At 44.6% G+C, this 22,801-nt stretch overlaps 1 protein-coding gene across 2 annotated transcripts in view; it reads right to left on the bottom strand.

Annotated features, from left to right (window-relative positions):
• The window catches only part of LOC143294974 (WASH complex subunit 5-like), a 48,960-nt gene extending 26,612 nt beyond the window's left edge, over positions 1–22,348 (bottom strand). For both annotated transcript variants that reach the window (XR_013056981.1, XM_076606501.1), the window contains exons 1-12: positions 21,793–22,348; positions 20,813–20,919; positions 19,677–19,761; positions 18,542–18,642; positions 15,315–15,437; positions 13,982–14,207; positions 10,967–11,080; positions 9,410–9,587; positions 5,918–6,042; positions 4,009–4,138; positions 2,166–2,278; positions 633–799 (exon numbers count right to left, since the gene is read on the bottom strand). Coding sequence is in view for 1 of the 2 variants with exons in the window: in XM_076606501.1 (XP_076462616.1) it covers positions 633–799; positions 2,166–2,278; positions 4,009–4,138; positions 5,918–6,042; positions 9,410–9,587; positions 10,967–11,080; positions 13,982–14,207; positions 15,315–15,437; positions 18,542–18,642; positions 19,677–19,761; positions 20,813–20,919; positions 21,793–22,017 (1,694 nt within the window). In the remaining variant the exon portion in view is untranslated. The remainder of the gene's footprint in view (positions 1–632; positions 800–2,165; positions 2,279–4,008; positions 4,139–5,917; positions 6,043–9,409; positions 9,588–10,966; positions 11,081–13,981; positions 14,208–15,314; positions 15,438–18,541; positions 18,643–19,676; positions 19,762–20,812; positions 20,920–21,792) is intronic.
• Between the last annotated feature and the right edge of the window lie 453 nt (positions 22,349–22,801).

The raw sequence follows: 22,801 nt of genomic DNA on the forward strand, positions 1-22,801 counted from the left end.
GTGTGTGTGTGTGTGTGTGTGTGTGTGTGTGTGTGTGACCTGTCCATGATGTTCCAGGCATAGGAAGTGTGTGTGTGTGTGTGTGTGTGTGTGTGACCTGTCCATGATGTTCCAGGCATAGGAGAGGTGTGTGTGTGTGTGTGTGTGTGTGTGTGTGTGTGTGTGACCTGTCCATGATGTTCCAGGCATAGGAAGTGTGTGTGTGTGTGTGTGTGTGTGTGTGTGTGTGTGTGTGTGTGTGTGTGTGTGTGTGTGTGACCTGTCCATGATGTTCCAGGCATAGGAGAGGTGTGTGTGTGTGTGTGTGTGTGTGTGTGTGTGTGTGTGTGTGTGTGTGTGTGTGACCTGTCCATGATGTTCCAGGCATAGGAGAGGTCAGCCACAATCTGGATGGTGAGTGTGTGTGTGTGTGTGTGTGTGTGTGTGTGACCTGTCCATGATGTTCCAGGCATAGGAAGTGTGTGTGTGTGTGTGTGTGTGTGTGTGTGTATGTGACCTGTCCATGATGTTCCAGGCATAGGAGAGGTCAGCCACAATCTGGATGGTGATGTGTGTGTGTGTGTGTGTGTGTGTGACCTGTCCATGATGTTCCAGGCATAGGAAGTGTGTGTGTGTGTGTGTGTGTGTGTGACCTGTCCATGATGTTCCAGGCATAGGAGAGGTCAGCCACAATCTGGATGGTGATGAGCACCTCCTCCTTGATGTTGATGGTGCGGATCATCTGGTGCAGGAAGCGCCGTGTGTCCGCCAGGAACTGACGCACCTGCAGGTTGCTCTCCAGCTGGTGGAACTCTTGCACCTGGCGTGCAGGTAAATCAAAGGGTAGTCACTACGTCCATCATCATGACAATTATTATCATCATCATCATCATCACCATCATCATCATCATCATCATCTCCAGCTGGTGGAACTCTTGCACCTGGTGTGCAGGTAAATCAAAGGGTATTCACTACGTCCATTATCATGACAATTATTATCATCATCATCATCATCACCATCATCACCATCACCTTCACCAGCTGGTTGCACCTGGTGTGCAAGTAAAGTAATGGGTAATCATTACGGCCATCATAATGACAATCATCATCATTATCATCATAATGATAATAATATACTACTACCACTACTACTAATCATCATCATCATCATCACCAATAATATTATCATTACTAATGACGATGATAATGATGATAGCAAATAACCTCCTCCTCATCATCATCACCACTAATAATATCATTATTACTATTGATGATGATAATGATGATAGCTTCTTCTTCTTCTTCTTCTGCATTCACTCGTATGCACACGAGTGGGCTTTTACGTGTATGACCGTTTTTACCCCGCCATGTAGGCAGCCATACTCTGTTTTCGGGGGTGTGCATGCTGGGTATGTTCTTGTTTCCATAACCCACCAAACGCTGACATGGATTACAGGATCTTTAACGTGCGTATTTGATCTTCTGCTTGCATTCACACACGAAGGGGGTTCAGGCACTAGCAGGTCTGCACATGTCGACCTGGGAGATCGTAAAAATCTCCACCCTTTACCCACCAGGCGCCGTCACCGTGATTCAAACCCGGGACCCTCAAATTAACAGTCCAACGCTTTAACCACTCGGCTATTGCGCCCGTCATGATGATAGCAAATAACCAAGTAAATGAATAAGATACAGAAGCAAACAGTCTTTGTTAACAACAAGCACCAGTAAATATAAAATGATAGAGGTCCCACTGCCACTGATGACCATCACACCACACTCTGTTGTATCAGAATTTGTGTCAACATTTCTTGCTTTTCAGCAAACAGCAACCACGCCTATAGTATTACAATTCTATGTATGCATCTTTTGCTTCAACAATAACAAACAAATGCTTCAATCACAATTCATGTATACATCTCTTTACCTGAGCGAAAAACAAAAACATCCATTCCTATATAAGTATACATCTATTGCATAAGCAAAAAAGCAACAAAAAAACCCCACCCAAATTCACACACATGTGCACACCATCATGCATCAAGTACAGACACAGACACAGACACAGACATACATGCACACACACACACAACACACGCATACACACACATGCACACACACACACACACACACACACACACACACACAGAGAGAACACACACACACACACACAGAGCTGTTCTAACCTCCTCCAGGGCCTGTATGAGCTGAACAATTTTCCTTCCAGCAGAAGTAGAGTCCTCGTAGTTCAATGACCCAATCTGCTTGCTCATCTCCAGGAACCAGTGCTGTAGGTTTTCTGAACACCGCCACACACCAAACACACCATAGTCACCACCTGTAGGTTTTCTGAACACCACCACACAGCACTCACACCATAGTCACCACCTGCAGGTTTTCTGAACACCGCCACACAGCACTCACACCATAGTCACCACCTGTAGGTTTTCTGAACACCGCCACACAGCACTCACACCATAGTCAAAAACACCTGTAGGTTTTCTGAACACCGCCACACAGCACTCACACCATAGTCAAAAACACCTGTAGGTTTTCTGAACACCGCCACACAGCACTCACACCATAGTCAAAAACACCTGTAGGTTTTCTGAACACCGCCACACAGCAACACACCATAGTCACCACCTGTAGGTTTTCTGAACACCGCCACACAGCACTCACACCATAGTCACCACCTGCAGGTTTTCTGAACACCGCCACACAGCACTCACACCATAGTCACCACCTGCAGGTTTTCTGAACACCGCCACACAGCACTCACACCATAGTCAAAAACACCTGTAGGTTTTCTGAACACCGCCACACAGCAACACACCATAGTCACCACCTGTAGGTTTTCTGAACACCACCACACAACACTCACACCATAGTCAAAAACACCTGCAGGTTTTCTGAACACCACCACACAGCACTGACACATTAGTCACCACCTGCAGGTTTTCTGAACACCGCCACACAGCAAACACACAATAGTCACCATACCCCCACAGACCCACATACCCTCCCTCCCCCCCACACACACACACAGAGCACCACACCCACCATTACCCTCACAGACCCCCCCCCTCCCCACACACATACACACAGCATCACACCAACCCATACCCCCACCCCCCCCACCCCCCCCCCTTACACACACACAACATCACACCCACACACATATATATACACCAACATAAACACACACATACACACACACACACATACACCCCCACCCCCACACATACACATACCCACACCCACAGCCCCTACACACACACACCCACCATTTTTCTCCACCCTGGTGGCTTGGTGCCAGAGAACGCCTCACTGAGCTCCTCACACACACCCACACATCCCACACCCACAACACCCACACACCCACCATTTTTCTCCACCCTGGTGAGGGGCTTGGTGCCAGAGAACACACACACACACACACACACACACACACACACACACACACACCTACACACCCACCATTTTTCTCCACCCTGGTGAGGGGCTTGGTGCCAGAGAACACACACACACACACACACACACACACACACACCTTCTTCTTCTTCTGCATTCACTCATATGCACATGAGTAGGCTTTTACGTGTATGACCGTTTTTACCCCGCCATGTAGGCAGCCATACTCCATTTTCGGGGGTGGGCATGCTGGGTATGTTCTTGTTTCCATAACCCACCGAATGCTGACATGGATTACAGGATCTTTACATGTGTATTTGATCTTCTGCTTGCATATACACACGAAGGGGGTTCAGGCACTAGCAGGTCTGCACATATGTTGACCTGGGAGATCGGAAAAATCTCCACCCTTTACCCACCAGGCGCCGTCACCGTGATTCGAACCCGGGACCCTCAGATTGACAGTCCAACGCTTTAACCACTCAGCTATTGCGCCCATCTAGACACACTCACCATTTTTCTCTACCCTTGTGAGGGGCTTGGTGCCGGAGAACACCTCACTGAGCTCCTCACACACACACACACACACACACACAAACACACACACACACTCACCATTTTTCTCCACCCTGGTGAGGGGCTTGGTGCCGGAGAACACCTCACTGAGCTCCTCCATCCTCTCCTTGCCCTCCTTCTTGAACATCTCCCACTTGTCCTGCTTCTCTCCAAGCATCTGTTTGAACATCTGCACACACACCATACATCTGTCTGAACATCTGCACACGCCAGGCATCTGATCATCTGCACACACACCAGGCATCTGATAATCTGCTAAAACACCAGGCATCTGTTTGATCATCTGCACACACACACACCACCCATCTGTCCAAACATCTGCACACACCATACATCTGTCTGAACATCTGTACACACCCCCACACCCCCCACATCTGTTTGTACATCTGCACACACCAAACATCTGCTTGAACATCTGCACCCTTCAAGCACCCAACCACCCAGTCACCTGGCCATACCAACAGCGTTTTTTTCCTCTTTACATTATGCGCATGATCATATCACTTCACATCTGAAACTTCCCCTGCACTTCAATAATACATTCATAACTGAACAATTCGTGGAAGGCATGGCAATCCTGACAGCATTTTTCATCATTTCTAATAAAGGAAACAACACTAACTCCTTTACTGCTGTACCTTGCTGAAACCAGATCACTGCGTCATGCATTTTTAAGTGCTGGATAAATCTAATGCAGTCTAAAGAGAAGGACCATTTACTGGTGACTGCCATCCTGACCTGTGAGCTCTGTCTGATCTCAGTGAGGTGACAGCCCTTCATTGACATCCTGACCTGTGATTTGTCTGATCTTAGTGAGGTGACAGCCCTTCATTGACATCCTGACCTGTAAGCTCTGTCTTATCTCAGTGAGGTGACAGCCCTTCACTGACATCCTGACCTGTGAGCTCTGTCTGATCTCAGTGAGGTGACAGCCCTTCACTGACATCCTGACCTGTGAGCTATCTGATCTCAGTGAGGTGACAGCCCTTCACTGACATCCTGACCTGTGAGCTATCTGATCTCAGTGAGGTGACAGCCCTTCACTGACATCCTGACCTGTAAGCTCTGTCTGATCTCAGTGAGGTGACAGCCCTTCACTGACAAGCATACTCATCAGAAGCAGTCAAAGACGCCAAATCTCATTTCAACATGGAGTGTGCAATTATATCATTTTATATCTGAAACTTCCAATGAACTTCAACAAAATGGTTATTTCAGTCAAACAAGTCTTGGACACTACGGCAATCCTGACTGAATTTTTCACTGCTTCTAACAACATGGAAATAACATTATAAAAGAGCAACTGAAATAGTGGAAGGATACATAACATACCTTCACAATGGACATCAGATTCAATTTCAGAAAGAGAAACCCTTGAAATAACTAAGGCCACACACACACACACACACACACACACACACACACACACACACACACTTGCAACTTCAACACAAAAGAAAAGCCAGGTGTCAAAAGAATTTTACACAAAGCACATCCGAAAACAAACAGCATGAAGAACCCACCTCTTTCTGTTTGAACTCAAACAATGGACACATACCATACAGCAGTGAAAACACACACAACACACACACCCACACACACACACACACACACACACACACTCACGCACGCACACACACACACACACACACACAACACACACGCACACACACACACACCACACACACACACACACACACACAACACACACACACACACAACACACACACACAACACACACAGTCACACACACAACACACACACCCACACAACACACACACCCATACCCACACCACACACACAACACACACCCCCACAACACCCACACCCACCCACAGCCACACAATACCCACACCCACACACAACACACACCCACACCCACAGCCACCCACCCACACACCCACACACACCCACATCACAGAAAGCAGTGACAGCAGGAGGCACGAACCTCCTTCAGTCTGAACTCAAACTGGCCGATGTTAAGGAGCAGCTGGAAGACGGTCAGAGGGTTGTAACGGCTGTCGCTGACCACCTGGTCCCTCACCTGCTTCAGCCGCTTGTTGCTCTCCATGGCTGCAACCAAACAACACCTGACACACGTGTTTTTTTAAAAATTATTATTGTTTATTTATTTATTTTATCTTATTTTATTTATTTTTTTTTATTTTTTTAAAATTATTATTATTTATTTATTTATTTATTTATATGTGGTTGGGGTTTTTTTGTGGTTTTTTATGTTTTGTTTTGGGGTTTTTTTGTACGCTTTTAGTTGACTTCAAGTTTTTGCGCCTTATACATATTATCATTAGTAGTGGTAGTTTGTTTTTTTTATGTATTTATCTTCTTTTTTTTAATTTATTTATTTATATGTGGTTGTTTTTTGTTGTTTTTTTGTTTTGTTTTGTTTTGTTTTCACGCTTTTAGTTGACTTCAAGTTTTTGCGCCTTATACATATTATTATTAGTAGTGGTAGTTTTTTTTTTATGTATTTATCTTCTCTTTTTTTTTTCTCAAGGCCTGACTAAGCGCAATGGGTCACACTGCTGGTCAGGCATCTGCTTGGCAGATGTGGTGTAGCGTATATGGATTTGTCCGAACGCAGTGACACCTCCTTGAGCTACTGAAACTGAAACTGAAACTGACACTAGTCACACTGTCTGCCTGCTTTTCACACTTTTGCGTCATGGATAATAATGGACAATAATGCAATGCAATGTTGACGGGTGCAACAGCCGAGTGGTTAAACCGTTGGACTTTCCATCTGAGGATCCCGGGTTCTAATCTCAGTGATGGCGCCTGGTGGGTAAAGGGTGGAGATTTTTCCGATCTCCCAGGTCAACATATGTGCAGATCTGCTAGTGCCTGAACACCCTTGGTGTGTATACACAAGCAGAAGATCAAATACGCACGTTAAAGATCCTGTAATCCATGTCAGCGTTCGGCGGGTTATGGAAACAAGAACATAGCCAGCATGCACACCCCTGAAAGCGGAGTATGGCTGCCTACACGGCGGGGTAAAAACGGTCTGCACGTAAAAGCCCGCTCAAGTGAACATACAAGTGAACGTGGGAGTTGCAGCCCACGTACGCAGAAGAAGAAGAAGAAGCAATGCAAAGCAATGTAATACAATGCAATATTATGTGATGCGATGCAATACAATAAAATACTGTGTAATGCAACACAGCACAACTACAATATACAAATCAACACAGTACACTACACTGCTATACATTACATCTGTATTGACTAGAAGTGAACAGTGCCATAACCACTCCGCCACCTTCCTTCTACAATAAAAAAAAAACCCACAAGAAGATGATTACAACTAGGAAAATTCCACCCACACACCCCGACCAACGTATCCCAGGTGAGGACGACATTGTGCAGCATGAGCCAACCCAGGAAGAAGAAGATCACAACTAACAAGGAACAATCCACCCACATACCCTGAGCAATGTACCCGGGGTGAGGATGGCATTGTGTGGCATCAGCCAGCGCAGGAAGAAGAAGGAGATCACAACTAACAAGGAACAATCCACCCACATACCCTGAGCAATGTACCCGGGGTGAGGATGGCATTGTGTGGCATCAGCCAGCGCAGGGTGAAAGAGAAGTTTACGACTAACAAGGAACAATCCACCCACACACCCTGAGCGAAGTACCCTGGGTGGGACAGCATTGTGCAGCATAAGCCAGCGCAGGGTGAAAGAGAAGTTTACGACTAACAAGGAACAATCCACCCACATACCCTGAGCAAAGTACCCTGGGTGGGACAGCATTGTGCAGCATAAGCCAGCGCAGGGTGAAAGAGAAGTTTACAAATTACAAGGAACAATCCACCCACACACCCTGAGCAAAGTACCCTGGGTGGGACAGCATTGTGCAGCATAAGCCAGCACAGGGTGAAAGAGAAGTTTACAAATAACAAGGAACAATCCACCCACACACCCTGAGCAAAGTACCCTGGGTGGGACAGCATTGTGCAGCATAAGCCAGAGCAGGGTGAAAGAGAAGTTTACGACTAACAAGGAACAATCCACCCACACACCCTGAGCAAAGTACCCTGGGTGGGACAGCATTGTGCAGCATAAGCCAGCGCAGGGTGAAAGAGAAGTTTACGACTAACAAGGAACAATCCACCCACACACCCTGAGCAAAGTACCCTGGGTGGGACAGCATTGTGCAGCATAAGCCAGCACTGGGTGAAAGAGAAGTTTACAAATAACAAGGAACAATCCACCCACACACCCTGAGCGAAGCACCCTGGGTGGGACAGCATTGTGCAGCATAAGCCAGCGCAGGGTGAAAGAGAAGTTTACGACTAACAAGGAACAATCCACCCACACACCCTGAGCGAAGTACCCTGGGTGTGACAGCATTGTGCAGCATAAGCCAGCGCAGGGTGAAAGAGAAGTTTACAAATAACAAGGAACAATCCACCCACACACCCTGAGCAAAGTACCCTGGGTGGGACAGCATTGTGCAGCATAAGCCAGAGCAGGGCGAAAGAGAAGTTTACGAATAACAAGGAACAATCCACCCACACACCTTGAGCGAAGTACCCCGGGTGGGACAGCATTGTGCAGCATAAGCCAGCGCAGGGTGAAAGAGAAGTTTACAAATAACAAGGAACAATCCACCCACACACCCTGAGCAAAATACCCTGGGTGGGACAGCATTGTGCAGCATAAGCCAGAGCAGGGCGAAAGAGAAGTTTACAAATAACAAGGAACAATCCACCCACACACCTTGAGCGAAGTACCCTGGGTGGGACAGCATTGTGCAGCATGAGCCAGAGCAGGAAGAAAAAGATTACAAGGAACAATCCACCCACACAGCGTGAGCGACATAGCCGGGTGACGAGAACGAGCCAGCGCAGGAAGAAGAAGATTACAACTAACAAGGAACAATCCACCCACACAGCATGCCCCATGTACTCAGCTTGAGGACAGCATTGTGCAGCATGAGCCAGCACAGAAAGATATCAAAAAAGAAACAATCCAACAATCCATCCAGACACCCCAACCCACATACCCAAGGTGAGGACATCTGCCAGCTCACGATGAAAAAGAAGAAGAAGAATACAACAAACGAGGAACAATCCACCCACACAGCATACCCCACATACCCAAGGTGAGGACAGCGTTGCGCAGCATGAGCCAACGCAGGAAGAAGAAGAAGGAGAAGGTTACAACTAACAAGGAACAATCCACCCACACAGTGTGAGTGACGTACCCCGTGTAAGGACAGCGCTGTGTGGCATGAACCAGCGCAAGAAGAAGAAGACGACGAAGAATACAACTAAAAAGGAACAATCCACCCAGACACCCTGACCCAGTTACCCGGGGTGAGGACGGCATTGTGCAGTGTCATCCAGCACAAGAAGAAGAAGAGTACAACAAAAAAGGAACAATCCAGCCAGACACCCTGACCCACGTACCCGGGGTGAGGACGGCGTTGTGCAGCATCAGCCAGCGCAGGGTGACGTTTGCCTGACGCAGGGTGTTCATCAGCTTGGGGATGGAGTCCAGCACAAACTCCTCCTTCAGCACCCCCTCCTGCAGGTACTTCTCCAGCACTGGCTGCAGCTTCTCCAGGTGACCCGCGTACTTCGTTGCCTGTAACACACACACCCTCCACGTAACACACACACCCTGCATGTAACACACACACTCTGCACGTAACACATTCACCCTGCATGTAACACACATACCCTGCACGTTACACCTGTAGCACACACCCTGCATGTTACACCTGTAACACACACCCTGCACGTTACACCTGTATTACACACATCCTGCACGTTACACCTGTATTACACACACCCTGCAACGTTACACCTGTAACACACACCCTACACATTACACCTTAACATACACCCTGCATGTTACACCTGTATTACACACATCCTGCACGTTACACCTGTATTACACACACCCTGCACGTTACACCTGTATTACACACACCCTGCACGTTACACCTGTATTACACACACCCTGCACGTTACACCTGTAAAATCAGGCATGAGATTGGGAAATTGTGATTGAGTCTGAAAGGTGGGGGTCCACGGGGCAACGCCCCTGGTGGGGGCAGGGGGCGAAGCCCCCTGAAGCTGAAGGTTTCTCTCAGTTTCAAACCATAAAATCTGCACTCGAGGTATTCCAACCCACAGAAGACAAAAATCAGTCCAGTTCTTCCTAAACTGAAGTGTTTTTGCTTTCAAACCTGTAAAAATCAGCCTTGGGTACATCATTTTCAAAATCTTGTCTCTTTACTGACTTACACTGGACATTATGGACATACACAGGACATCACAGATATACAAAGGACATTACTGACATACACAGGACATTACAGACATACACATGACTTTACTGACTTACACTGGACATTATGGACATACAAATGACTTTACTGACTTACACTGGACATTATGGACATACACAGGACATTACAGATATACACAGGCCATTACAGACACAGACAGGACAAACTGTTTACACAAGACATTATGCACTTATTTGGAAGCATATAACACCCCAACAGGACTTTACTGGCAAAGCTAATGTCACTGTTAAGTGGAAAGACATAAAATCTAATCGCTGGCATGCTTGGAGGCCTGAAAACATTCATAGGAATATTACCAGGATACCTAATATCTGACATACTGGTATACCCAATAAATCAAGTGGACAAATATGAAACTGAATTGCAGGAATATTTGGAAACCACACCTCCTCCTCACTCCTAAAAGGATATCACTGGCATACTTGGATACCTACAAATCCCAAAATCTCCCCAAATGTCATTTATAACATCCCATGTATTTTTGTTGTTGTTGCCTTGCTGTGCAGAGTGTTATTATCAACCATCAGTAAAAAGATACAATTCGTAAGTGTAACACACTGTTAAACATCCATATCCATTACTTTCTTACGCAACATTAATCAATGTATGGAAAGGTGCTATTTTGATTAAATGATCATCATTCTGTTACCTGTTCCCTGATATTGCCTGGGTCCAGGGTGTTGCCCAGAGCAGTGAAGGCAGCTCGGTACGGCTGCCAGGCATCCATCAAATTGACTGTCATGCCCATGTACACACTTGTCACCTGCACACACACACACAGAAACACACACACACATAATATATACATCACATACTTCTTCTTCTGCGTTCACTCGTATGCATACGAGTGGGCTTTTACGTGTATGACCGTTTTTACCCCGCCATGTAGGCAGCCATACTCCGTTTTCGGGGGGGGTGCATGCTGGGTATGTTCTTGTTTCCATAACCCACCAAACGCTGACATGGATTACAGGATCTTTAACGTGCGTATTTGATCTTCTGCTTGCATATACACACGAAGGGGGTTCAGGCACTAGCAGGTCTGCACATATGTTGACCTGGGAGATTGGAAAAATCTCCACCCTTTACCCACCAGGCGCCGTCACCGTGATTCGAACCCGGGACTCTCAGACTGAAAGTCCAACGCTTTAACCACTCGGCTATTGCGCCCGTCGCATCACATACAAAGAAGCACATCTGTTCAATATTCACTTCACTCAAATGAGGACTGTTACAGTTGCTGAATACATAATGCTCATCTGTGTAACGTTCATTTTATTCAAATCCATGCCACTTCAAACAGTTTGATGTCCATTTTGTTCAAATCAATGCCACCCTGAAACAGAAGCAAAAGTCATACATAATGCTTGTCTGTTCAATATTAAATGAATTCAAATCAACATCACTCTAAAAAATAAATACTCACTACACACATTATGCTTTTTGTTCGTTTTTCATTTTATTCAAATTAAGAAACACATTCACTGTGAGAGGCTACATACATATATATTATACTCATCTGCTCAATGTCCGTGTTGTTTAAATCAACACCACTCTCAGAGTCAGAGGCGAAATGTATACATGTGTATTGCACTCAAAACATTTGACCACCACACCAGCCATCAGTTCATTCCAATCCACAACTCTCCAAAACAGAGCGACTGACAGGCGCAATAGCCGAGTGGTTAAAGTGATGGACTTTCAATCTGGGGGTCCCCAGTTGGAATCTCAGTACTGTAATGGCACCTGGTGGGTAAAAGGTGGAGATCTTTCTGATCTCCCAGGTCAACATATACATGTGCAGACCTGCTGGTCATACACATAAAATGTTGGATGTCTGTATGAGTATGTATTTGTATTTGTATTTTTTGTATTTGTATTTCTTTTTATCACAACAGATTTCTCTGTGTGAAATTCGGGCTGCTCTCCCCGGGGAGAACGCGTCGCTACACTACAGCGCCACCCATTTTTTTGTATTTTTTCCTGCGTGCAGTTTTATTTGTTTTTCCTATCGCAGTGGATTTTTCTACAGAATTTTGCCAGGAACAACCCTTTTGTTGCCGTGGGTTCTTTTACGTGCGCGAAGTGCATGCTGCACACAGGACCTCGGATTATCGTCTCATCCGAATGACTAGCGTCCAGACCACCACTCAAGGTCTGGTGGAGGGGGAGAAAATATCGGCGGCTGAGCCATGATTCGAACCAGCGCGCTCAGATTCTCTCGCTTCCTAGGCGGACGCGTTACCTCTAGGCCATCACTCCATGTGTGCATCACTGAAACCATATTGAATGACACAGGAAACAAATAATGAGAGCCCAATAGCAGCTATCAGTAGAGCTCTACTCAAGTAGGCAGCCTGTTGTGCAAATGACTCTGTGTCTGTAAAGCGCTTAGAGCTTGGACTCCCAACTGAGGGCAGACACTACATGAGTATCCATGTCATCATTGTCAGCATCAACATCAAGGATAGATACTACAAACATATCCATGTCATCAGTAGTGGTAGTAGTTTTGTTTTTGTTTTTTTGTTTTTTTAATGTATTTATCTATTATTTATTCACCCCTTTTTTTTCTTCTTTTTTTTTCTCAAGGCCTGACTAAGCGCGTTGGGTTACGCTGCTGGTCAGGCATCTGCTTGGCAGATGTGGTGTAGCGTATATGGATTTGTCCGAACGCAGTGATGCCTCCTTGAGCTACTGAAACTGAAACTGAAACCATGCCATCATCATCAGCATCAACATCAAGGACAGACGCTACAAACGTATCCGTGTCATCATCATCAGCATCAACATCAAGGACAGACGCTACAAACGTATCCATGTCATCATCATCAGCATCAACATCAAGGATAGACGCTACAAACGTATCCGTGTCATCATCATCAGCATCAACATCAAGGACAGAAGCTACAAACGTATCCGTGTCATCAGCATCAGCATCAACATCAAGGACAGATGCTACAAACGTATCCGTGTCATCAGCATCAGTATAAACATCAAGGATAGACGCTACAAACGTATCCGTGTCATCATCATCAGCATCAACATCAAGGATAGACCCCACAAACGTATCTATATCATCATCAGCATCAACATCAAGGACAGAAGCTACAAACGTATCCATGTCATCATCAGCATCAACATCAAGGATAGACGCTACAAACGTATCCATATCATCATCAGCATCAACATCAAGGACAGAAGCTACAAACGTATCCATGTCATCATCATCATCACCAGCATCAACATCAAGGATAGACGCTACATAAGTATCCACATCATCATCACCATCGTCAGCACTGAGGACACACGCTACATAAGTATCCACATCATCATCACCATCGTCAGCACTGAGGACACACGCTACATAAGTATCCACATCATCATCATCATCATCAGCACTGAGGACACACGCTACATAAGTATCCACATCATCATCACCATCGTCAGCACTGAGGACACACAGTACATAAGTATCCACATCATCATCACCATCGTCAGCACTTAGGACACACAGTACATAAGTATCCACATCATCATCACCATCGTCAGCACTTAGGACACACAGTACATAAGTATCCACATCATCATCACAATCGTCAGCACTGAGGACACATGCTACATAAGTATCCACATCATCATCACCATCATCAGCATCACTGACCCAGTTGTCAGGGAAGTGCTTGTCGACGATCTCCCTCATCTTGGCCTGCTGGTTCATCAGGATGTCGGCCTCAAAGTACAGGATGACGTACAGCATGGAGGCCTGGGTGGCCAGGGCCGTGGACCGGTGTTCCGGCTGGGGGTACGCCGAAATCTGGTTGTACACATCATCCGACCTCAACCGCCCAATCACCATGTTGACGTACTCTGCGTTGACCGGTACTCGTCTGAACGATTGAAAAAAAAAGCTTTGTAAGAAAGAGATGAGAAGAAGTGAAACATATTTTAAGATGTGAAAAAGAGATGATAAGAAAAGAAGGAAAACATTTTCACATGTGAAAAAGAAAAGAGGAGGAAAGGACAGCGATGGAGGTGGAGCGAGTGGGGCACAGAGGGAGGGAGGGGAGGGATGGAGCAGGAGTGGTCCAGAGATGGAAAGGGAGGGAGGGGAGGGATGCAGGAGGAGTGGTCCGGAGATGGAAAGAAAGGAAGGGAGGGATGGAGCAGGAGGAGTGGTCCAGAGATGGAAACAGAGGGAGGGATGGAGCAGGAGTGGTCCAGAGATGGAAAGGGAGGAAGGGAGGGATGGAGCAGGAGGAGTGGTCCAGAGATGGAAAGGGAGGGAGGGAGGGATGGAGCAGGAGTGGTCCAGAGATGGAAAGGGAGGGAGGGAGCAGGAGTGGTCCAGAGATGGAAAGGGAGGGAGGGAGGGATGGAGCAGGAGTGGTCCAGAGATGGAAAGGGAGGGAGGGAGGGATGGAGCAGGAGTGGTCCAGAGATGGAAAGGGAGGGAGGGAGCAGGAGTGGTCCAGAGATGGAAAGGGAGGGATGCAGCAGGAGTGGTCCAGAGATGGAAAGGGAGGGAGGGAGCAGGAGTGGTCCAGAGATGGAAAGGGAGGGAGGGAGCAGGAGTGGTCCAGAGATGGAAAGGGAGGGAGGGAGGGATGGAGCAGGAGTGGTCCAGAGATGGAAAGGGAGGGAGGGAGCAGGAGTGGTCCGGAGGTGGAAAGGGAGGGAGGGAGGGATGGAGCAGGAGGAGTGGTCCAGAGATGGAAAGGGAGGGAGGGAGGGATGGAGCAGGAGGAGTGGTCCAGAGATGGAAAGGGAGGGCAGGGAGGATAAGGAGGCGAGGTGGTAAGGGTGGTGGGGAGAGAAATAGAGGTGGGGAGGGAGGGAGGTGCAGGTGGGTGAAGAGGAGGGGTTGGGAGGTAGGGAGGTGGCGAGGACATTTGGGCCACGAAAAATGTGCAAAACGCAGCATTCAGACATACAAGAAATAAGACTGTGGGTAGTTGGGCCACAAAAAATGTGCAAAATGCAGCATTCAGACTTACGAGAAATAAGACTCTGGGTAGTTGGGCGGCCTCTTGGCATTGGGTGCAGTGGAGTACCCAGTGCTACGTAGTAACTTGCAGACATCGTCAATGTTGGAATCGCCCGCTGACGCCTTCTGTGCACTGTAACAAACAGCACCTTACAATAAAAAAAAAAGAAGTTTTTCCCTAAAATGACATGATGTAATCTAACATACTCACCAAAACCAACTGGTGCAGAGTTGAACAGGGGTCTAGTTTCGGTCATGTGCAAATTCTTTTTTTTTTTTTTTTGGGGGGGGGGGGGGTGGGGGGTTCTGCCCCATCATCTGCACCGTTTCAGTGGCATTACTCCCAAGCCGCTCATTCAAATTCCCCCATACACGGCCACACCCGGGTTCATCTGTCACAGTTCCAGCGTCGGCAGTGTGCAGGAAGCCATCGATGTTAGGTTGCCAGTTGGCCTAACACCAGAGGAGACCCTGCACTGCTGCTGAGTCACTTTGGTATTGTTCAGTGGTGCCTGTTCTAATTTAACGTACTTATGACACCACCTACTAAGCCTCCTACTAATGAAAATAATGGCTTAGTCGCAGAGCCAGACTTAGTGAGCGTCCCTCCCAGAGTGGAGACTGCCACCACGTCCCTCAAACAACAGCCCCCCATGAATCTGCCAACACTGAAGACACTGACAGGACTCACCCCAAGCATGGAAGTGAAGGGGCATCGAAACTGAGGTCACCATGAGAGCAGGGCATGAAAGGCCACAGACTTTGAGACTGTTTTGTTTATATTGATGATGATGAAGGACGAGGATGACGATGATGATGACGATGTTGCTATGGAGATCCATTTTGGTTTGGGACTGCGTGACAAGGCTGTACTCTACACTTCCTGTCATAATGATATCTCAGCATTAACCAGGCCCGAGAGATACAGACACTTGCAGTGTTGATCAGTTAATTAGAGTAACACACCCAAAGACGCATCCTTGAAGAGGATGACACTCGACTGTGTGGTCCCAGTCTCCCCATTTAAGCCCATAAAACACTCAGCTCTGGGTAGGAACTGGCCACGGGCTGAAAAACCCACCTCCACTGGGATTCGAACCCGTGTCCTCCCAGCCATCAGTCCACAACGCTAACCACTTCACCATGGCAGCTGATCTGTGCAAAATATTTTACTAGCCAAGAGGAGAAACTGAAAATAGCTGTGGCTAGCAGTAGTAGCCTCCTGTGGCATATGACTTCCCTTAATGTTTACATGCAGTGCCCTCTTTGACACAGTATTTTATTTAAAACACTGAAATATCATCACTTTTAAATATGTACATATCTTTACAGTATTTAAAGAAACTGTGCAAACATTTTTAGAATACCTTACATCTGATCAGCATATACTCATCAGCTAAAATGAGAGAGCTGTTTGATCAATGGGTTCTCCATTGCAATATTGCAATGGGAAGTCATTTACAGCTTAGTCTTTTGTGAAGGACTATGACTCTCATACTAGGAGGCAAGATTGAACTGGCTCTTAATGCTGCAGCCTTGGAAGCTAGATGGTCATTGGGAACCATCCCAACACCAACTGTCCTAAAACCCTCTTGCCCGAGAGAATGGGGATGTAACTTTGTTTTTCTTGCTTATAGTCCAGCCAGCTGCACAGGGCCATATCAGGACTGTCAAACCATGCAAATACTTAACCGCGTCAACACAAAACTGTCACAGCTACAAAAAACCCACTAAGACAAACCCACAAAACACAGTTCATGACACAGTATCCCAACCATTTAGGTCCTTTGGGCAAATAAGACTAGGCCATGCTGAGGATGCCGGCCGTTCCACTTAATTGATCATTCCCAGATTACAAAAAAATGTAAATAAGGAAAAAAAAACAATACTTCAAAGCCAAACACAATTTTTTTTTTTTTTTTAAAGGCCATATACTGATATAGGCAAATAACACTGCAGAATGGGCAGCTAGTACCCATCCAAGTGTTTATATCTCACTACCAAATCGCCAGAGCAAATCAGATAATACATCATAGACTGCGGAAAAAGTGTCAAGGCTTGCTTCAAAAAAGAAAGGGGAATGGACTGGGAAGGCAGAAAAAGGAGACAACAGAGAAGAAAAAAAAAAAGGCAGAAACAAAGAGAGTGATAGAAAAGAGGGAATTTCTAGCACAGAATTTCCAGAAGGTGGGGATGCTATTTATACCAAAACACCCCCACCACTGAACACCACCGAAGTGACTCAGCAGCAGTGCAGGGTCTCCTCTGGTGTGTGGCCTCCTGGCGACCTAACATCGATGGTTCCCTGTGGACTGCCGACGCTGGAACTGCGACGGACGAACCCGGGTGTGGCTGTGTATGGGGGAATCTAAATGAGCGGCGTGGGAGTAATGCCACTGAAACGGTGCAGATGATGGGGCAGCAAAAAAAAAAAAAAAAAAAAAAAAGCAGCATCCCCACAGGGGTGGGGGGTGGTTGTGACTTCACCTTCCCACTATAATCAAATTCTATCCCAGACAGTTGGGACAACAGTTGCCTCCTCTACTGTTCTGATGATCACAGTTGGACAATACTGACCATCACATATACTATCCTACATACTATCCTACATACACATCAGCTAAAAAACAACAAAAGAACTGGAGCAGATGCCTGACCCATGCAGAAACCCAATGCACTGGTCAGGGCTGGAAAGCCTCCCCTACATTTGTGTAATACATTAACATACAGTGAAATGAAATAAACAAATTTCTTCTTCTTCATCACTGTTTGTGGTCTGCAACTCCCACGTTAACTTGTATATATATGAGTGGGCTTTTACATGTATGACCATTTTTAACCCCGCCATGTAGGCAGCCATACTCCATTTTCAGGGGTGTGCATGCTGGGTACGTTCTTGTTTCCATAACCCACCAAACACTTGCATGGATTACAGAATCTTTATCATGCGTATTTGATCTTCTGCTTGCGCATACACATGAAAAGGGTTCAGGCACTAGCAGGTCTGCAAATACGTTGACCTGGAAGATAGAAAAATCTCCACCCCTTACCCACCAGGTGCCATTACTGAGATTCGAACCCGGGATCCTCAGATTGAAAGTCCAATGCTTTAATCTACTCAGCTATTGCACCCATCAAATAAAAAACAAAAAAAATACACACAAAAGCAAATACATTATCATGTAATCAAAAGAAAGGTACGTGGACGGGAGATAATTGCAACAATTCAGTACCAACCTGTATCTGTAGTAAGAGACCAGCATTCTTTCCCTGACCACCCCTTCCACTTTGTTGTCAATCACAATCAGCATCACACCGTACAGGTACAGAGCTTCACACTGTTAATACAAAGATGATAATAAACAATTTTTGAAAAAAACATTATGATTACGATCACAACGGTTTGGGAGTTTCGCTTTTAAAAAGTGAAGGCAAACAACCATCACCAGATACATTTGTAAATGTGTGTGTGTGAGTGTGTGAGTGTGTGTGTGTGTGTGTGTGTGTGTGTGTGTGTGTGTGTGTGTGTGTGTGTGTGTGTGTTGTCTCTAAATTGTTGTCTGTGACATGATGTCTCATCTTCACTAGATTCTGATCTGGCCAACTCAGTGACAAAGAAAGTCAAAACCTTCATCATCATCTTTGTGCTCCATGAAATATAATCTTGTTGCTGTTTTTCATCCTTACTGTCATTTTTGTTATCTATCCGTGTGTAAACTTAAGTAAATCATGTAAATGTGACTATAAATAAAATAGATATATAATAAAAGAGAAGGTCAAAACCTTTCATCCTCATTTTATTGTCTGCCATGATGGAGAACCATTTACAAATAACCCATACCTGTTACTAACACCTGAAAGAGTTGAAAAATTACATTATTTTAAAAACATGGTTATCACCAGCAAAACACCTCCCCACCCCCTTTTAACAAGAACAACAATACACAAAAAAGAGTCCTATTTCCTTATTAACTCATTCTACCCCACAGCTACATGCCTGCTACAACTCCCCTGGACCAGCACTACATGAGACCACTGCAGAAAAAACAGGGTACTTTACTAAAACAGCAGAATCTGGTGGATAATTGTAGATTCAATCGGTCAAACAAAACTTCATTTTCTTGCTTCCAGAATCCATATACAGTTCAGTTTAGAATGCCAACTGTACCAAGCAAGAATAAACAAAATTAGAACAGCGTGTTGGTACGAGAATACTCATACCTGGTCCACAGGGGAAGTAATCATGGTACGAGTTAACTCGTATCTGATGTAGAAGGAGTTAAGATATATTTCAAACAAACATACATGCCCATGTTAAATGAACTAATTAAAATGTTGGTTTTTTTTTGGGGGGGGGGTTGTAACATCTTACCATGAGCTGCTTTCCATCTTCGTTCAGCAGGACCGATTCCACTGTCTGCTGAATGTAGACACCTTCCTCTAGGTCTTCCAGAAACCTAGTGGACACCGCACAACACCAGTCTGCTGGTTATTATCATTATTATTATTAATGATACTTATATAACTCATAACATCTGTCTGTTGGTTGCCATCATTATTGTTATCATTGATACTTATAAATACAATATTTATACTGGTTATTACCATTATTGTTATCACTGATGCTCATACAACACCAGTGTGCTGGTTATTACCTTAACTGTTATCATTGATACTTATACAACACCTATCTGCTGGTTATTTACCATTATTGTTATCAATGATACTTATAAATTTATTCAACATCTTCTGGTTATTACCATTATTGTTATCAGTGATGCTCATACAACACCAGTGTGCTGGTTATTACCTTAACTGTTATCATTGATACTTATACAACACCTATCTGCTGGTTATTTACCATTATTGTTATCAGTGATACTTATAAGTTTATAACATGTATATCTGGTGAGAGACCAAACTCAAAACAGTCAAAGCATTTTACAAACACATGGTCATTTTTGCAACAGGTTGCCTACCTCAGTACCTGGGTAGAGCCAACTGACAGGTGCCTTTAGGTGCTAGTCATTTATTTTCTGTCATTCAGTCAGGCTATTACTACTGTTCACTCAATCATAAAAATGGGCCTCAGCTACTCAAAGTAGCTCAGTTGTCATGGGTAATGAAATCAAAGAAAATGCGCTGAGTTACATAGTAAAGTAGCCTGAAAAAGTGTATGGTTGGAAAATTTAATTGAAGTGAAAGTCATGTCAGTCTAAGCCTATAAAATGCGACTTGGTGATTTTTTTTTTCTTTGTGAGCATATTCATGTTGTAACTGTCAACAGAATATTGAGTCAAATTTATTCCCGAGTTTTATCATTTATAGGATCTGATACTGAGTGTGCCGACAGTATTATGAATACAAATCAATAACATGTGTGCATCTATCTTGTTTATTATATGCCATGTTTCTGAACATCAGGGAGTGCTGTTAAAACCGAAGACTGCACATGATAATAATCCTGTCAAAACCAATAAAGTGATTCTCAGTCTCATGCAAGGTTACCTGTTCAAATCTGTGACGTATTTGTGGACGCTGGCAAATGCTTGGTAGAAGCGGGTCAAGATGTCGATGTGGTTTTCTCTGAACTCCTCATCAAGGTCCTGGAGCTCCTAGTCAATCAGGCACCAAAAGAAAACAGAAAACTCAGTAATTTGTCTCCAGTTTTACTTTTGCCTTCGGGTCTTTTTTCCAACTTTAAATCTAAACACTCTAAGCATACTCAAATTCAGTCAACAAAACATTCAAGATATATGTAATCCTAATTAGACAGTACTAACTACTATTCAAAATAAGTACAACAGGTAACCAAATAGTTAGTGACTGAAGCAATCATGAATACAATCACCATCATCATTATCATAAAAATAACAATTAAGAGTACCAAAATCTATCTATCTAGCACTAAATCTAATGCAGAGACAAATCAAAGGGGCACTAAATCTATTGAAGAGACAAATCAACGTGCTTGAATACCAGTCATTCACATACACACATTTATAACTCTGAATCAGATAATCTAAAAATATACTTTCAGTTTTGTTTTCATTGATACAGAATGAGAAGTTCAGAAAAAAGGTGATAAGATTCTTAACAATGGTACAAAATTCTGTAAGTCTGAATAATGTTTAGTATAAAATGTAGAAATGGAGTGAGAGTCTGCATGCATGCTTGAGTGTGTGTGTGATGTACAATACACTAATGTGTCAAGTCACACAGAGGACTGGAGTGGAAGAAATGTTGATATTAATTACCTCTGTGTGTGTGTGTGTGTGTGTGTGTGCGCGCGCGCACGCACACATGTGTATGAGTAAAAGAGCAAAAAGAAGAGGTCATACAGCAGCTAGATAATACAGTTGCTACATGTATACACTGTTATTAAATAAAATACATACCTCTGATATATATCTTATAATCTAGGTTGGTTAGGAACATTAATTTTTAAATTACAACAAAATGAAGTGGAGGGGGGTACGCAAACTTACCATACGCGATTCTATTCTGTTGTCGAAGTATTCTGCACTTTTGAAGTAACTGAAATCTGCCAGGATTTCGCCGTACTTCATCTGATCCATCCTGGTTTCTAGGCGAAACACTGACGGGATGAAATCTGCCAGTCTCAACACTTCGGCTATGATAGCGTTGCCTCTTGAAGTCAGCCGGAGCAAATTCTGCCCACACTGGTTGTTCTCTGCGAGAAAATCTGCCATGATTGTGTCTCTACACCTGTAACTGCACAGATCTATGAGAAACTGACTAAGTTCGTGGAGTTATGAGCGTAGACCACTATCCAAATTATCAGTTGTCATGTGATGCTTGTCGTCTGCTACAAATACATTGGCGCGAGTCAACGGCAGACTCAGGCAGCACTGTGTTATAGTTTACGGTTATTCAAACTGTTAACGAGAGGGCAAAACGTAGTTCAACGAACTGAAATTTGTGCACCTCGTTGACACAGGCTCGAGCTCTGTGCTTTGTGGATTTTTTGCTGAAAATCATCTGGGGCTTTGGGAACCTCCTACCTGAACGCCATGTTGCCATTAAAAAGTACACCCACTTCCGGTTTTGAAAAGAATATCACCCTTGAATGGCATTGATAATGATTATGTCTCGCCTAAAGTTATTTTGATTTATATTACCCTTTGATTAAATCACCTTTTCTATTTCTAAAGATTTGACAAATACTTAAAAAAATGAAATTGATGACTGTCAAGAATGATTACAGTTATGCACACACAAGTTTTGCTTTTTCATTCTTTTGTTTGCATGTTGAAAGGATCAACTGTCAGCTAGACTGGGAGACATCAAAACAAATTGGATTTACATAGATGAAAGTAAAACACCAAATTCATAGCATGTGTAATACAGAATATGAACTTCCAAATTATGACATGTTTCTGAATAAGAATGCAAAGAGACGTGTACCCCTTTATTTCTACAAACCAGATGCCAAAGTTTGTGAGAAACTAAAGTTGGTAAAGTCTGTATTCAGTT

Source organism: Babylonia areolata, chromosome 20, assembly GCF_041734735.1.
Source record: "Babylonia areolata isolate BAREFJ2019XMU chromosome 20, ASM4173473v1, whole genome shotgun sequence".
NCBI lineage: Eukaryota > Metazoa > Mollusca > Gastropoda > Neogastropoda > Buccinidae > Babylonia > Babylonia areolata.